Source organism: Arachis ipaensis, chromosome B9, assembly GCF_059453495.1.
Source record: "Arachis ipaensis isolate K30076 ecotype BB chromosome B9, ASM5945349v1, whole genome shotgun sequence".
Classification (NCBI taxonomy): Eukaryota; Viridiplantae; Streptophyta; class Magnoliopsida; order Fabales; family Fabaceae; genus Arachis; species Arachis ipaensis.
Window position 1 is genome coordinate 8,295,337 of NC_142444.1, and position 14,616 is coordinate 8,309,952.

General features: G+C 31.9%; 1 protein-coding gene across 2 annotated transcripts; it reads right to left on the bottom strand.

Moving 5' to 3' along the window:
• Nucleotides 1-5,798: 5,798 nt before the first annotated feature.
• On the bottom strand, nt 5,799-13,902 carry LOC107618322 (TMV resistance protein N). 2 transcript variants are annotated; one of them, XM_088500327.1, is made up of 6 exons: nt 13,183-13,902; nt 11,116-12,232; nt 10,693-10,995; nt 7,753-9,243; nt 6,808-6,866; nt 5,799-6,022 (listed from the first exon to the last, which is right to left on the bottom strand). In XM_088500327.1, exons 1-6 carry the CDS (start codon nt 13,677-13,679, stop codon nt 5,905-5,907), a joined length of 3,585 nt encoding a protein of 1,194 aa, XP_088356453.1. In that variant the 5' UTR covers nt 13,680-13,902; the 3' UTR covers nt 5,799-5,904. The 2 variants fall into 2 exon arrangements, with proteins under 2 accessions (XP_088356453.1, XP_088356452.1); XM_088500326.1 differs by lacking the exon at nt 6,808-6,866 and having other exon boundaries at nt 5,799-6,021; nt 13,183-13,901.
• Nucleotides 13,903-14,616: the final 714 nt, after the last annotated feature.

The following is a 14,616-nucleotide window of genomic DNA, read 5'->3' on the forward strand; positions in this document are numbered from 1 at the left end:
AATCACATTTTCACAGTCACAATTCAGCCTTCAATTAATCAATCAATTACTCACAACAATTAAACTTATTTGCAGTTATTCAATAAACTTTATGGACATTCTAAAATTAAAATTATTTAAAATTAAACCCCTACATATGCAACAATTCAAGGTTTAAACCAGAACATGGTTAACTTGCACAAGGTAAAGTAACTTCTAAAATGCTTTTCCGGATCATAAATTTGGAACTAGGAAACAACTGAAAATCAGTAAACGGATTAAGAACTTGTGAGTAAAGGGTCTTCAATGAAAATCCAAACAAGCAAAGCATTGCAGAAGTATGAGGGTAAAACTTGCATTGATGAAAAGTTTAAAACAAAGGTCTATAAAGGAAGGAAGCTTGAACATTCAAAGCACTTTCTCATAAAATAAATAATGTTACAGTATTAAAAAATCAAACAAATAAAATACACAAAAAGAGAGAACTAACCAACAAGTATAAGTTCAAAACTTTTGAAAGGTATTGAAAACAATGCTCAACTCGAGTGTTGAAAAATAACAAAGAATCTTAGATTTCAGAACATGATTGAAAAACAAATGAAAGAGGAAAGAAAGACCCTTCTTCAGAATTCAATGTAATATTCAGTACACAATAAACTAAATTGGTTTCAGTTGTTTTTTCACAACAAAGTAGGGGTATTAATCCAAAGCAGCATCAATCAGTAGGAAAATGAAAAAAGAAAAGAAAAGAAAGCATGAGTTTTGAAAAAGTTATTACTACACAGAAATTTCTATGCACAAAAATTCATGCCCCATAATTTGCATGCTATTTTGAGTCATTTTACCATGAAAATATGAAGTGCTGTCAGTAACTGAGCAGAAGCAAAATGAGTTAAAAATTGAAATCTAAAAATTTTAGAATCAAAGGAACCCTAAGATTATTGAAAAGGGAAGAACTTGAAAGTTCCCAGAAGAAATAGTGCCCTTGAAAGAAAAGCCACGTTCAACAAACAAAACTATAGCAGAACAGATTATCAAACAAGAAAAAGTTCAACCAAACTTTCAGATCGGAAAAGATCTTCAATTCAACTAATAGACGGAGAAAATTATAATTCCAATCTAGCAAACAAGAATAACACTCCATGCATATATTCGTCATGTAGTTCTTCTACCTGAGCAACCGAATAACAGTTTTTTGAAATTATTGATTCGAAAGAAAGAATCATGAGTGGTTCAAAATTATGTTAACTTCAAAGATCATCAACATAATAAGAACAAACTTGTTTGATCGAAATCTAGAACAAAGCATCTCAATCAGCAGCTAAGTGAATCCACAATCCACAAATCCAAATACTGTTCTATAAGAGGAATAAGATAATAATTCACAGGAAAAATATATCGAATATTTTAGATAATGGATGAAATCTTGAAATCAGAAACCATAGAAAACAACATAAAGATGAAGAAGATTAAAGCAAATATTCACAAAAGCGAGGAAGATTAGAACTCGTTACAAGGCAGGAGTTGCGAAACCAGAACCAAAACTAAAGTCATTGCAAAAGCAAGTTCAAGAAAAGCTACCAAATAATAACTCAAGGGTGGATACAAAGAAGAGAAAAGAGGTGGCAAGAATCGATAGATGACTCATGATGACAAGAACCAGAAGACAAGAATAACAAAAAGAAAAGGATGACATTCCTATAGGCCTCTGATAGTGCCACAATTTGTACAAATAGGCGTGCTTCTATTTATACAATTGTGATCCTATCATAGGAAACTTGTTCCATATTACACAGATTAAACCTAAACTCTGATACCACTCTGTCACAGCTCAAAATGAGCCATGACTGGCGCTCAGGAAAAAGAGTTCCCTAGCAAGCCTAACAGATTCGAATATAAGATAAATAAAAAGGTTACAAATAATTTTTGATAAATTTACACTTTCTAGAATGAATAATTACATAATTGAACAAAAAATAAAATAAATAAATATAGATGGATCCTGCCTGTGACATATGGAGCAGATGACGTCTAAGAACCCAACAAAGAACAGATACCCATTGCAGATCATTACTCTTGAATAGAAATGCTCACATAATCAAATATTTATTCCTGAAAAATATTTTTAGAAAACGGAGTGAGTTTTGCAACTCAGTGACTAGACAATACATCTATAATTCACATGAGATCATCTAAACATTATTATGAAAATAATTTTAGTTAGAAAATAATAATTTATATGAATAAGTGAATCAATAAGGGAGTTCTCATACAGAAATCAAATCAAATAGTCCACACTTGGGCGGCTCCACCTCTAAGGGTAGCCCTTTCCTCTAGTGTGTCCGTACGGAATAACAGATCCAACGTGTGACCTACACGTTAGGCTAGCAACGCCCCTACTAGCTGAGGTCTGAGCCAGATGCATCTAGGTTAACGTCATAACCGCCGTTAACTACGGTTTTCTAATACGAGCCTCCCAAACTAATTCAAAACATATAATTTCAAATACAACCAATCTTTGATCTTTCAAATATATACAGTATCAAATCAAATCAAATAATACTTTCTTATCAAAAATCCATTTCAATCATATGAAATGTCAAATATACTTTACAAATTCATAGTATATGAGTGAGTATTCACAATACTTTAATGTTTAAAAAAAAATACATATTCAATAAAATCGAATATTCTAAAATAATACAAAACTTCATCAAACATGTATATAGTCTCATGTGCATATTAAAAATTCGAATTTCACAAAAATAATATTTAGTTCTAATAAATCCATTATTAAAACCAAATTCAAATCCTTTGTTAATAACTTGTAAGTATAGTCATAAATTCAAGCAGTATATATCAAAATAATTATAGATGTAAAGCCAAATAATTATAAATGTAAAGCCTACTCACAACTTAGTCTCAAGGGACTGAAGATACCAAATCCGGAGTACCAAACTAAAGGGTACGAAAGAGCGCAAAATTGGGACGGAGGCAGCAGCAGCTCCAATAGGCAAGCAAAACAGCGAACAGAGGCATAATAGAACAGAAGTGACGAACGGCTAAAGGCAGAGCAACGACGACAACATCAACAACTGTGGTAAAACAGTACAGTAGCGGAAACAGAAACAAAACATAACAACCACTAACCAGGCTTGAACGGTGGTGAAACAGAACTGACAGAGGTGTGAAACGCTTCCTACGACGTTTTCAAAGGGCAAGGATAATGGCGGAACCAGTGGAGGAAGAATGGAGGATAGAGCACGACCGGATAGGACAACAGCTTTCCGACGAGTTCTCCTCCGGCGGCGACACAGCAGCTTAGCGACGAGCTCCTTCAATGACGACGGCAACCACCGCGACAGCCCCAACAGCGACGGCAGCGTCACTGCTCTCTCTCTCTACTCGATCTCCCTTTCCTCTGGTGTGCAACGGCGGCTTGGCGAGTTCGGCGGTGACGCGGCAGAGCGTGGTGGCGGCGAAGCAATAACAAGGCGGCGGCGGCGACTTGGCAAGCGCGGCGACGACGGTGGCAGTAACACCTGCCGCGCCGCCTCCCTGCCTCTTCTCTTTTCCCTTCACCGGTCTCCTTTCCCCTCTACTCTCCCCCTTTCCTTCTTCCCCTATTCCTTTTTTTGTTTTTTTCTCTCATTCCCAGCTGCTGTTGTTAGGTGTGTGTTTGTTGCTGAAAAAGAAAGGGGGCTAGTGTTTCTTTGGGGTAAAGGGATAATTGGGTGTTAATTAGGGTTAGAGTTTGGTAAAAGAAATAAGGGTAGTGTAGGAATTTTGATAAAAGCAGAGGGTTGGATAGTAATAAAAGAATTCAAATGTAAAATGTTTTTAAAACAAATCAGAACGTTACATATACTTCTAATTTTTCAAATTAGTACTTAAAAGTCAAATATTCACGCACAGAATAATTTCCTACTAGGTCTATGCATATAGAAAAAAATTATTAATTAGATAAATTTATTAAATGAATATAATTATCACAAAAGTTCAACTAATTATTAACACATTTTAAAATAAATAAATTTAATTTGAAAATACATGCGTAAAATTAAAAAAAAAAAGTAGAAAAGAATTTTGAGTTCTTTATGATCTTAATTTTGATGAAGCAAACCACCAGCAACATATTTTAGGACATTGCTGAAATGATTGTGACAAACTTAAGCATTAGGATAGACATATATTGATTAACAATTCGATCAACAGCAATATCATCTTTAAAATTATTGACCCTTTTTTCTTACTTTTCTTTATATGTCACTTATTATTGTAGGACCCTCTACGGATTTTTCTTGGATATTTTTCTTAGTTAGTGAAGTTTATGTCGTTTTTCCCAACAACATCAATTGCTTTTATTAGTAGGGTATGCTTTTAACGGTATATTATTTTGTGAGCCTAGTAATTATTTTCTTTATTTTACCCCCTTTTTTTCACGAGCTAGTTTCTCATTGGATTAATCCATTGATATTTAACGCAAACTTACCCTAATTATTAACTAGCTAGGAACTTTATGTAGGACTAATTACTAACCAATAATCTCTGATAGCGCCATAGAGCCATTTCTTTTCTTTTAATCCGTGTATAAATACCCAAATTAATTAAAGAGATTAAGAAACTGGGTGGTTAGGAAAAATCAAGGGGTAAGATGCACATGGCTATCCATTTTCGAAGAAGTGTCCCCATCATAGATTTGGTTAGTTGTTTCAAAACTCAGTGTGTGAGTCTACTCTATACCTTTTGCTTTATTATCTCTGCCATAAACCATGAAAACAACATTGTCGATTGTGACCAAGCATGGCCATGGTACTAGCCACCCAAAAATCACACAATACGATTCCCATCTGTCGGTGATTTTAATTACTCAATATTTTTTGCTAAAAAATATTTAACTACAAAGCTCATGGAAAGTTGGAAACTTATTATTAAACTGTTATTCTTTTAATAAGAATAATACTCTAAATCAGTTTTTAATAATACTTCTTATACTATATTTTGACACTATTGTAATTACTGAATATAATATGATAAATTACTAATCAACATTAATTTGATCATAATTTTATGTGATGTCTACATGACAGTTTGAATAATTGCTAGACAGATCAACATGACATTTTTTTGTCATTATCAAACTAAACAGGGAATGAAGGTATAAAAAGAAAATCAGCAGTGTTAAGGGCAGCAGTTTTTTAGATTTTGGGCCATCGAGTAACCAGCATAGGTATTTCAAACAGAGAGATGGAGAGGAGGATTGATGGTTAAATGATTTGGCGCGTAGCAAAAATTTTGCTGGCTATATGATAGCTAGAATTTTATCAAAATTGATGGCCCCGAAGACTTTCCGAAAGACCATTACTAGAGACTAATAGACTTATGTTTTGCAACTTAGGATTTAATCAAATCAAACATTTTCTTTATATTTGTAAGAGTTAATTCATTTATTTAGTTGCATTTTACTCTCCTTAAACAAAGAAAAAGAAACCACACTAGGGGACCTTTTACAATAATGTGGGGCAAGTGACAAGTTGAGTCCTGGACCTTCTGGGATCTGAATTCTTCACCATTAAAAAAAAAAGGTTAAAGGAGATAATAATTAGGGTAAAATAGAATAAAGAGTAATTTTGTTATTTTTCAGTTTGAATGGTGACCACTGACCACACGTACGTCGCAAACAAGCTAAGTATTGTATTGAAATAATGACATCCTGTATAATATAATATTTATTTATATGAATATTATCATCAAACCCTGTCTTGTAATAATAGATATTAGATAATATCTTAATATGAATATAAAACAAAGCGTGAAAGTGGCAAAAACAATATGCAAATTAAACTGCACTGTCGAGTTGATAGGGAAATTGAACAACAACAAAGGAGCAAAAATAAGTAATGGTGTGTTCTCAGAGAAAGTGTGCTATAAAGTGACCAAATAGACAAATGCTATTACAACAATAACGAACAAAAGGAAGTGCAGGTGTTCCCCACAGAAGCTTTGGTTGTTGGATGGAGTTGTCATATGATATGTTCTTCTCTGTAGAAGGCAGAAAAAATAAGTTAACAGAAAGAAACACATATATATGAGTTGAGCCAGCATCCACTGCTATACTTTCTTTAATTTCTTTTCTCTTTTTATCTTTTTCATAATCACAAACCAACTCAATTGAAGAGAGAAAAAGAACAAAGTACACATAAAAAAAGGAAAGATATTGCATAACACAGTCTGCAAAAGAAATGAGAGTTATTGTACTTTAATTTAAGAGAAAGATATTATTCCGTTTTGGAGTGATATTTCTTTGTATCTCTTCTTCGGTATTTTCTCTACATACAACAGTTATAAAATCAATAACATAAAATTAAGTGTGGTGATTCTAGATATTGTAGCTTTTATAATAATACGCATTGTGGTTTATGTGGTATAATTTTCTTTTTCTTGCAATTTGAATTTGAATATATTTTCAACTCTATTTATTATAGTATGTTTGAAGTTATGATATATATACAATTACATACAGTAACATAGCACGGTTTCAATATGATAATCACCAAATTAACAATGACTTTGGGTTTTGTTAGAAAACTAACTTTCTTCCAACTAATAATCAATTAATAAAGTAAAAAAAAGGGTAAAAAAAAAAGTAGAATTAAAATAGAAAAAAACTAAAATATTGATTGATTGTTGCTACTATAATTACAATTATAATAGGAGATCATATATTAAAAATAAACTCAATTATAATATAAAAAGTAAGCTGCTCAAGAAATAGTAATTTGATCAAGTATAATCAAAAGCTTAGCTAACATAATTGGGTAACTTATTAGTAATTTTTGGAACCACGACGTAAATCGACTCTTTCTCCGGTTCTCTGTACTCTCACTCTGCGACAAGAATATAATTCTTTATGATCCCCCACATTTGATACATTATTACTATGATACAATAATTAACCACACAAACAGGAACGATATCAAACAACATACTTTGGTATAAAATTGACAACACATCATGAACATAAACATCAATATGCGAAAATGTTTTATTTCAAATTTGTCTATTCATAAATAGTATAACTTTTGCAACGTGATGTATTAGTTTGGTAGCTTTGACATTTTGGAGGTCTAAATTTTTTTGGGAGTGTTAGGTAAACAATGACTATCTTGAACAATATGAATAACCACTAATCAAATAAAAACATACTACACCTCCAAATTAACCATTTAAATCTTAATATTAAAATAATCATCCGTACACCTAGTGAAATGAACGTGCAATATATCTATTGTTCATATTGTTTAATATTTTCATTGTCTACCTATACTTTTCCAATTTTTTTTATGTTAGTAAAAACTACTAAAAAGTCATTATTATTATTTGTGTGATTTACATTTATTGAGAAAGTGAAACACTTGCTGTGCAACAACAAATGTTAACATGTCCATTTATAATTAGTAAAGAGCATAGTAAACCTTCATTTTTGTAATTCTTGCAGTGACTTTTGCAAGATATATATCTATAAAATTGAAGCGAAGATGCTTTGTGTAAGAGAAACAATAAAAAATTATAGCTAGGTTGTGCAGAAGAAACAAAAAGAAAATTCAAGAACGTAGATAATTCATCAACTCTATGTTTTCGTTCACTACCATTATATATATATATATTCCAAAATTAATTTTAAATGATTTAATTTTTGTTGTGGATCTCTAGACTAAACAATTGAAAATACAATAATAATGTGTGAAAATTATTAGAATTTAGAAGCACTACCTCAACATCATGAGATTCATAGCCCACATGAGTGGCATCTGGACTAATCTGTCCATCATGATTGACATGGACATGCATCCAACGGATCCCAAACCCCTTCATCACTACTTCCTCATTATCTTCTGTATTTGCATAGAACTCAAATTTAAGGATAGGATTGCAAGCGGTGTCCCTCTTTTTCTCTTTGATTGCTTCCGTTATCATGTTGGAACTCTCTCCATCATACCATACTACCTTATGATCTGATACCATTTCCAATTGATCAATCACATCAAAGAAAGCATAGCCGGTCAAGAGTCCTCTATTGCCAGAAGTTGTGATCCATTCCCAGTCATTGCAACCCTTTCTCAAGTAGCATTTCCATCCAAATATCACTTTTTTGACGCCAAAGTTGAAAGATTGGTATTGAGATATCAAGATGCAGCCAACAAGACAAGAAGAAATCTTGTGATCTGGAGCAACTTCAACAATGATCGAAGCTTCTCTTGAGTAGTAGTCAGGGAACCACTCATTAATTATGCTCTCTTTACTTGGTAAGTAGTAGTAGAAGAATATATTACCATTGTTTGCTTCATTATGCGGATATCCATCATTATTTGCCACAAGTTGTATCCTGAATTTCAAGTCTTTCAAAATTGCTTCATATGCATCATCATTCAACTTTGGGCAGTTATGGAATACAAACCATGCATTGTGTTTTCTGGGTGGTTCATTGGTTAAACTTGAGACTTCCTTCAAGGATTTGCAGTTTACTGCATAAGAGTATATAATAGATGGGGGAAGTGGAGGTGTGTATTGAAGCAGTTCACAATCAATGATCAAAAGATTCATGAGCTGTTGAAGATTCTTAATGCTTTTTGGCAAACTTGTAATGACATGACAACCTCGCAGTTCTAATACTTGTAATGATTGTAAGACATGAATGTTGTCTGGGAGTTCAGACAACCTCTTACATCTGTAGAAAACTAATTCCTTGAGAGACAAGAAGGCAGGGGTGGGCAATATTCTTCTTAACATGATGCATGTGTCATCTTCATGTTTTATTGGATCCGTGAGCGCAATTATGGAGGCAAAGTTTTGAGGAAGCTTCTCAAGAGAGTAACTGATGTTAAAACTGAACCACTCAAGATCTTTGAGATGCATAATAGTGGATGGCACTTCACTCAAAGCCGTTGACGGTAAAAGTAACCTGAGGTTGGAATGATCAGCCATCATGGAGATTGAGAACTCTTTCAAATTGGAGCAACCAGTGGCCCACAAGCAATGGAGAGAGGGAGAACAATAATCACCGCAAAGCCTCTTTAGCGATGTGCAATAGCTCACGTGTAGTTCTTCAATCTTGGGGAGAGAGAAAATAGATGGATCAACATCTTGTAAGCTTTTACAGCCATCGAGTTTTATTGATTTGAGATTCGTGGCACCTGCTAAATTTGGGCACTCTATCAAGTGTTTGCAGCAACAGAGGTCAAGAAACTCCAAACTTGGTAGATTCTGTCAATCCCAACAAACATGTAAAAACATGTACATGATTAGTGGAAGAAAAAAGTGTTGTTTTATTATTTAATGCGTTACACTCTCACTTATTTTAACTTTACAAATTAGGGGAGTGCTAGGAGAACAATGAAAATTTTGAACAATATGAACAACCACCAATCAAATGAAAATACATTACACTCTAATTTAATGCTACTAATTAAATTTACTCTTTTAATCCTATTAATTCACATTGTTTACACATTGTTCAAAAATCTTGTTGATTACCTATACTTTTCCTACAAATGGGGAGTGCTAGGAGAACAATGAAAATATCAAATATTAAATGACAATAACTTTTTCATATTTTCAGAATAATTAACTATATTTTCCAATAAATTTTTGTCTTCTCTTATTATTCTTGCACCTATATAAAAAAAGTGTTTCCAGCTAATCAATACAACTCAATATTTTTAGAATAGGTATAAAATGCATTTGAAATTTAATTTAGTTAAAAACATATTGAGCATATGAATTTTTCTAGTTGTCCATTACAATATTAAAATAATATATAATTTATTCGAAATTTAGAATATAGAACTTGATTTTATTAGTATTTAGTATATATATTGTTGGTTCATTCAAATCAAACATCATCTATATACAATCATAGGAGTGAAAAATCCGTTTGGGGAAAAAATTATTCGAAAGTGAAAACTCTTTGATGTGGTTGATTGTTACTTTTATTATCTCTTTTTGTTGAAGAAAGCATTGCATCATGACATATAGTGAATTAATACGATGTAGCAAAACAAGAGAATGTTAAATGACAAGAAATGTCTATTGAGAACCAATTATGTTCTTTGTTTTAATTTAAAAAATTATGATGGCTATATATAAATAATTATTGGGTGTAGTTTAATATTTATCTCTTTTATATATATGTCATTTGAATCTAAGTCATGTATTTTATTATCATTTTTTTTATATAAAATATTCGTTGTTCTCTCGTCAAAACTTATTAATTATTCTGTGATATTATAGTTACTTTTTTTGTAATAAAACTTTATTCTTATGAAATATTTTAGTGTGATATTTTATTCTCACAAAAGTTTATATAGAAAAACATTCTCTTGATTAAATGATGAAAATATGACTTTTTAAGAAATAATTAGCATGTAAGAATATTTTACAATATATAAAAAGGCTCAGTCCTTTTTCTAAAAATTTTTATTATACAGAATAGAATTACAATACAAAATTTATTAACTAAAATTTAGTTCTTTTACCTGCTATAAATTAATCTTACATAATAGAGTAAGTTTATAAATTATAAATCTTGAAAAAAACGTCCCATAATTAATATTACTTATACTAACTAATTTCTATAATATAATATCAATCTTTATTTTAGTATCTAACAAAATTATCAAAAAAGCATAAAAAGAAATATAAACATGATCCTACCTGTGGTGTATCCCAAAGTTTTTCAACATTGCTATCTCGCATAGAAAGCTGAACAAGTTTTTTAGGCCAACAAATAGATTGCACAAACTTAAGTGGACATTTATTCCACTCAATATACCTTAAGTCATTAGGAAGTTGAAAACCCTCTAGAAACACTGTGTTCCATTCAAGATCCATGTTGAAATTTCCTCTTAAAGCAAGTAACCTTAACTTTGGCATCTTCCTTAATGCAATGATGATTATACGTGGATCTATTGTAACTTGATTCATATCCACCGTCATGCTTTCAACTCCATGAATATCCTGCAAAATTTATAAGCATTGCAATACAATGTTAGTACCATGTTGCTGTAAGCAATATTTTGATACAAACATATATACACTCATCTTGAAGACCAAACCATTAAAGCATGATTTTCTTACTCTCTCATCTTGGAAAATATTGCAAATTTCTTCGGTGGTATTCAACAGTCTTATTTGTTGACCTCCATTTTTGTTATATTCTTCATGAATGATTTTCCAACACATTTCCTGTGTCAAACTATGCATTTGTATGTATTTATCATAACGACCATTCGAATAAATATTTATAAGAGACTTGTCCAATAGACTTTTTATTCCTATATCTGCAAAGAAATCACAAGAATTTAATATTCTTGTTATTTTTTCCATTTCATGCCCGTGGAAACAGCATGCAACATGTAAAAGGATATTTTTTTCATCATCATCTAATGCATCATAACTCAATCTCAACACTTTCTGAATATCTGCATTGGGATACTTTCTTAATTTTTTCAATGCACTATCCCATTCACCTACACTTTTGCCGCGAAGAAATGATCCCAAAATTTTCAAAGCCAATGGAATGCGGTTAGCATAATTTATGACTCTAGCTGTTAGTTCACCATACCCCTCTTTGGGATGGGAATCAGAAAAGGCATAATGGCTAAAAAGTTGATAGGAGTCTCCATTACTCATTTGCTTGATTTCATGAATTTGTTCAACTCCTCCACTTGTAAGCACACTCCTGTCCCTTGTTGTCAAAATGACAATGCTACCAGAACATAGGCAAGTACGCAAACCTGGAACCAAATCAGTTGCAATTGGCGAATCAACCACATCATCCAGTACAATCAAAGCCCTCTTCTTCTCGAGTTTACTTTTAGTGCGAGAGTCTAGTACTCCAATATTGGTATTATGAAGATCTTGGTTTAATAATTGAGAAAGAAGTCTGCTGCATATGTCACTGAGACATGGTTTTCCTAATTCTCTGGAATTTGACAAGAAGCAAGAGCCTTCATATTGAAAAGAGTAATTGTTGAAGAGAGCCTCAGCAATGGTTGACTTACCAATACCGCCCATACCCCAAATTCCAATTACAAGAACCTTCTCCATCTTGAGTCTCATCAAAGATTCAACGCGGGTATAGTTTGTGTTACAAATAAAAGGTCTTTTGAGTCCATCTATGAAGCACTTGTTCTTCAGACAATGTGGCAAAATTGCTTTTAAAATGTCACTAATTAACTTAGCTTCATCATCCCTGGCAAAAGATAACCACAGCATAGATCGAAGTGAAAATGGATAAACATATATAGTTCCTTGCAATCCATTATTTTAATTGGAGTATAATAATACTCTCTTTTAGTTAGTCAAGTAAATTTGTATATATATCATGAAAAAAAATATCGTGTAACACCAATATATCTTGAACAATATACCTGATTTCAATGTAAAATCATAATGAATGTTACGATTTCCGAAGATGTCATTATTTGAATTTTACGTTTTTATATTCTTTTGCCATTGCTATAGCATTGAAGTTGACATTGAGAGGTGTTTCTTCTTTAGACAAAAAATAATATTTTCACGTTAAAGATACTAATTTAAATATTATTATTATTATTATTATCCTTGAGAAAGAAATTACAAACCGTAGACAAAATCCTGAAGGTCAAGCTGAGTTGATGAGAAAAAACAACAAAACAAACACAACAATAGACTGTATTCAAGTTTAACAAGAAGAAGGTAACAACTAATAACAACAACACAAACAAATAATATATTAAACATAATTGATTATTTAGTATTTGTAATTTGAATCCAAAACAATTAAGGAAGAAGAATGTAATTAATTAGTACCTGTGGCTTCAACAATTAATTGAATATATAGATCTATTTCTTTGACCAATGACCTTAATACAGCGGTTGTTTGGGTGTGATTAACTTAATAGAAAAAAAGATTTTTTTTTAACTTATTTAACAAAATTTTAGTAATAAAAATAAAAATAAATATTTTTTAATTATAATTTATATCTTTTTTTAATTTCTTTAAACAAAAATTTATATAATAAATAAATAAATAATATTTTTATGTTATTATATCTAAACATATTTGATAAATAAAAAATAATTTATATAAAATATTAAAATATAAAAAAAATTCAAAAATAAATATTTTCTTACAAATTCAGCAAAACAGGGTCATATTACCTGTGATCATCAAAGGTGATGCCAGAAAGATTGGCAGCTTGAGTGAGTGCAGTCCTCCATTGTTGCACATGGCAACGGTCCTCCGAAGATCTCTCATGCTTATCAAAAGCTCTGCGGTAACTTCCAGTCTGCTTGCGAACATGTGTGGGCTCTATTCCGTAGAACACTGGAATCACTACTTTGTTATTGTTCTTGCGTTCCATGATCTCCACCAGCTCTTTCAAGCACCACCTAGAGGATGCATAGTTTTCGGAGAAGATAACAACAAACAAGTTTGTGTTTCTGATGGCGTGAAGAAGTTCGTCCCAGATGAGACCTCCTTTGTCCATGCCGTCATCGTCTCTGAATGTTTGGATTTGGTTTTGGCGGAGAGCGACTTGAAGATGGCTGAGGAATCCTTTGCGCGTGTCTTCCCCTCTGAAGCTGATGAAAACATCGTATCGATAAGTCGCAGGTGCTTGAGAAGAAGAAGCAGCAGCAGCAACCGAAAGTGACATGTGTCTATGATGGTAATGAATGAAGTGATTCAGCACTTAATTAATAAGAGAGCCATTGCCTGTGCAGTGGTCGAGAAAGTCACAGGAACCCATCTTTTCAATTTCCGCGTGGGGTCCATAAAAAATTATTATCTTTGTTGTAACCGTAATTGGGGGCTTGGCGGGGAGAATAAAGAGGATTAAAACCATTATCGGTGAACAGAGGGTTGTAGGTGACTAGGTGTTGCTTCTTAAAATTAAAATATTGAATTAATGTTAATTAATTTCTTATTTTTTTCCATTAAAAATATTGATATTTTAGTATTTTCAATCCATTAATACTACTGCTTACACTGCACACAATAGAGAGTCAAGACTCAAGAGCACAAGGTTGAGGGAAAAGGAACTTTACCTTGTTTCTTTTCCGTGTGGGTCCAAAACAATATACAAGAAGGAGCCTTGAAATTGCATTGTTACTTACAAAAGAGGATAGTATAAATGGTTTCGGGTACTATCTCTCACCAAGATAAGAGTATCTTCAAATTGAAATTGCATTCCTAAAAACTTTTTTAGTTAATATTTGTTAGTCGGAAATAATCGTATTCGAAGGTAGAAGCGATTCGAAATATTGAGTAAACTGTTTAAGTGTGAGGAGTGTACGAAGTTAGTCCCACATTAAAGAAAGCAAAGAAGAATGCGAATTTTATAAGATAAAAAATCCATTAATTTGACACTTTAAGATTTTGAGTTGGATGTAATATCTTTTTATGAAAAAGATTGAAGATTTTAAACTCTAGGATTCCTTCTATTATTTTTATCTTTCATTTATAATTTCTATAAATTTTAATTTTCTTACAAATTTTTCTTTCAAGCACCATTTAATTTTTTTGTCAAATTTATCTTTTCATTTAAATTCAACACACTCAATTCAGTCAATTTTACTTTCAGAAGTTTTTTC

Excerpts from the sequence above, each read along its gene's own strand:
- LOC107618322 (XM_088500327.1), bottom strand. The coding sequence starts at position 13,679 with ATGTCACTTTCGGTTGCTGCTGCTGCTTCTTCTTCTCAAGCACCTGCG. Across the intron at positions 12,233-13,182 it reads ATCACCTTTGATGATCACAG|GGATGATGAAGCTAAGTTAA; the intron begins GTAATATGACCC and ends ATCTTTTGCCAG. Across the intron at positions 9,244-10,692 it reads AACTTTGGGATACACCACAG|AATCTACCAAGTTTGGAGTT; the intron begins GTAGGATCATGT and ends TGGGATTGACAG.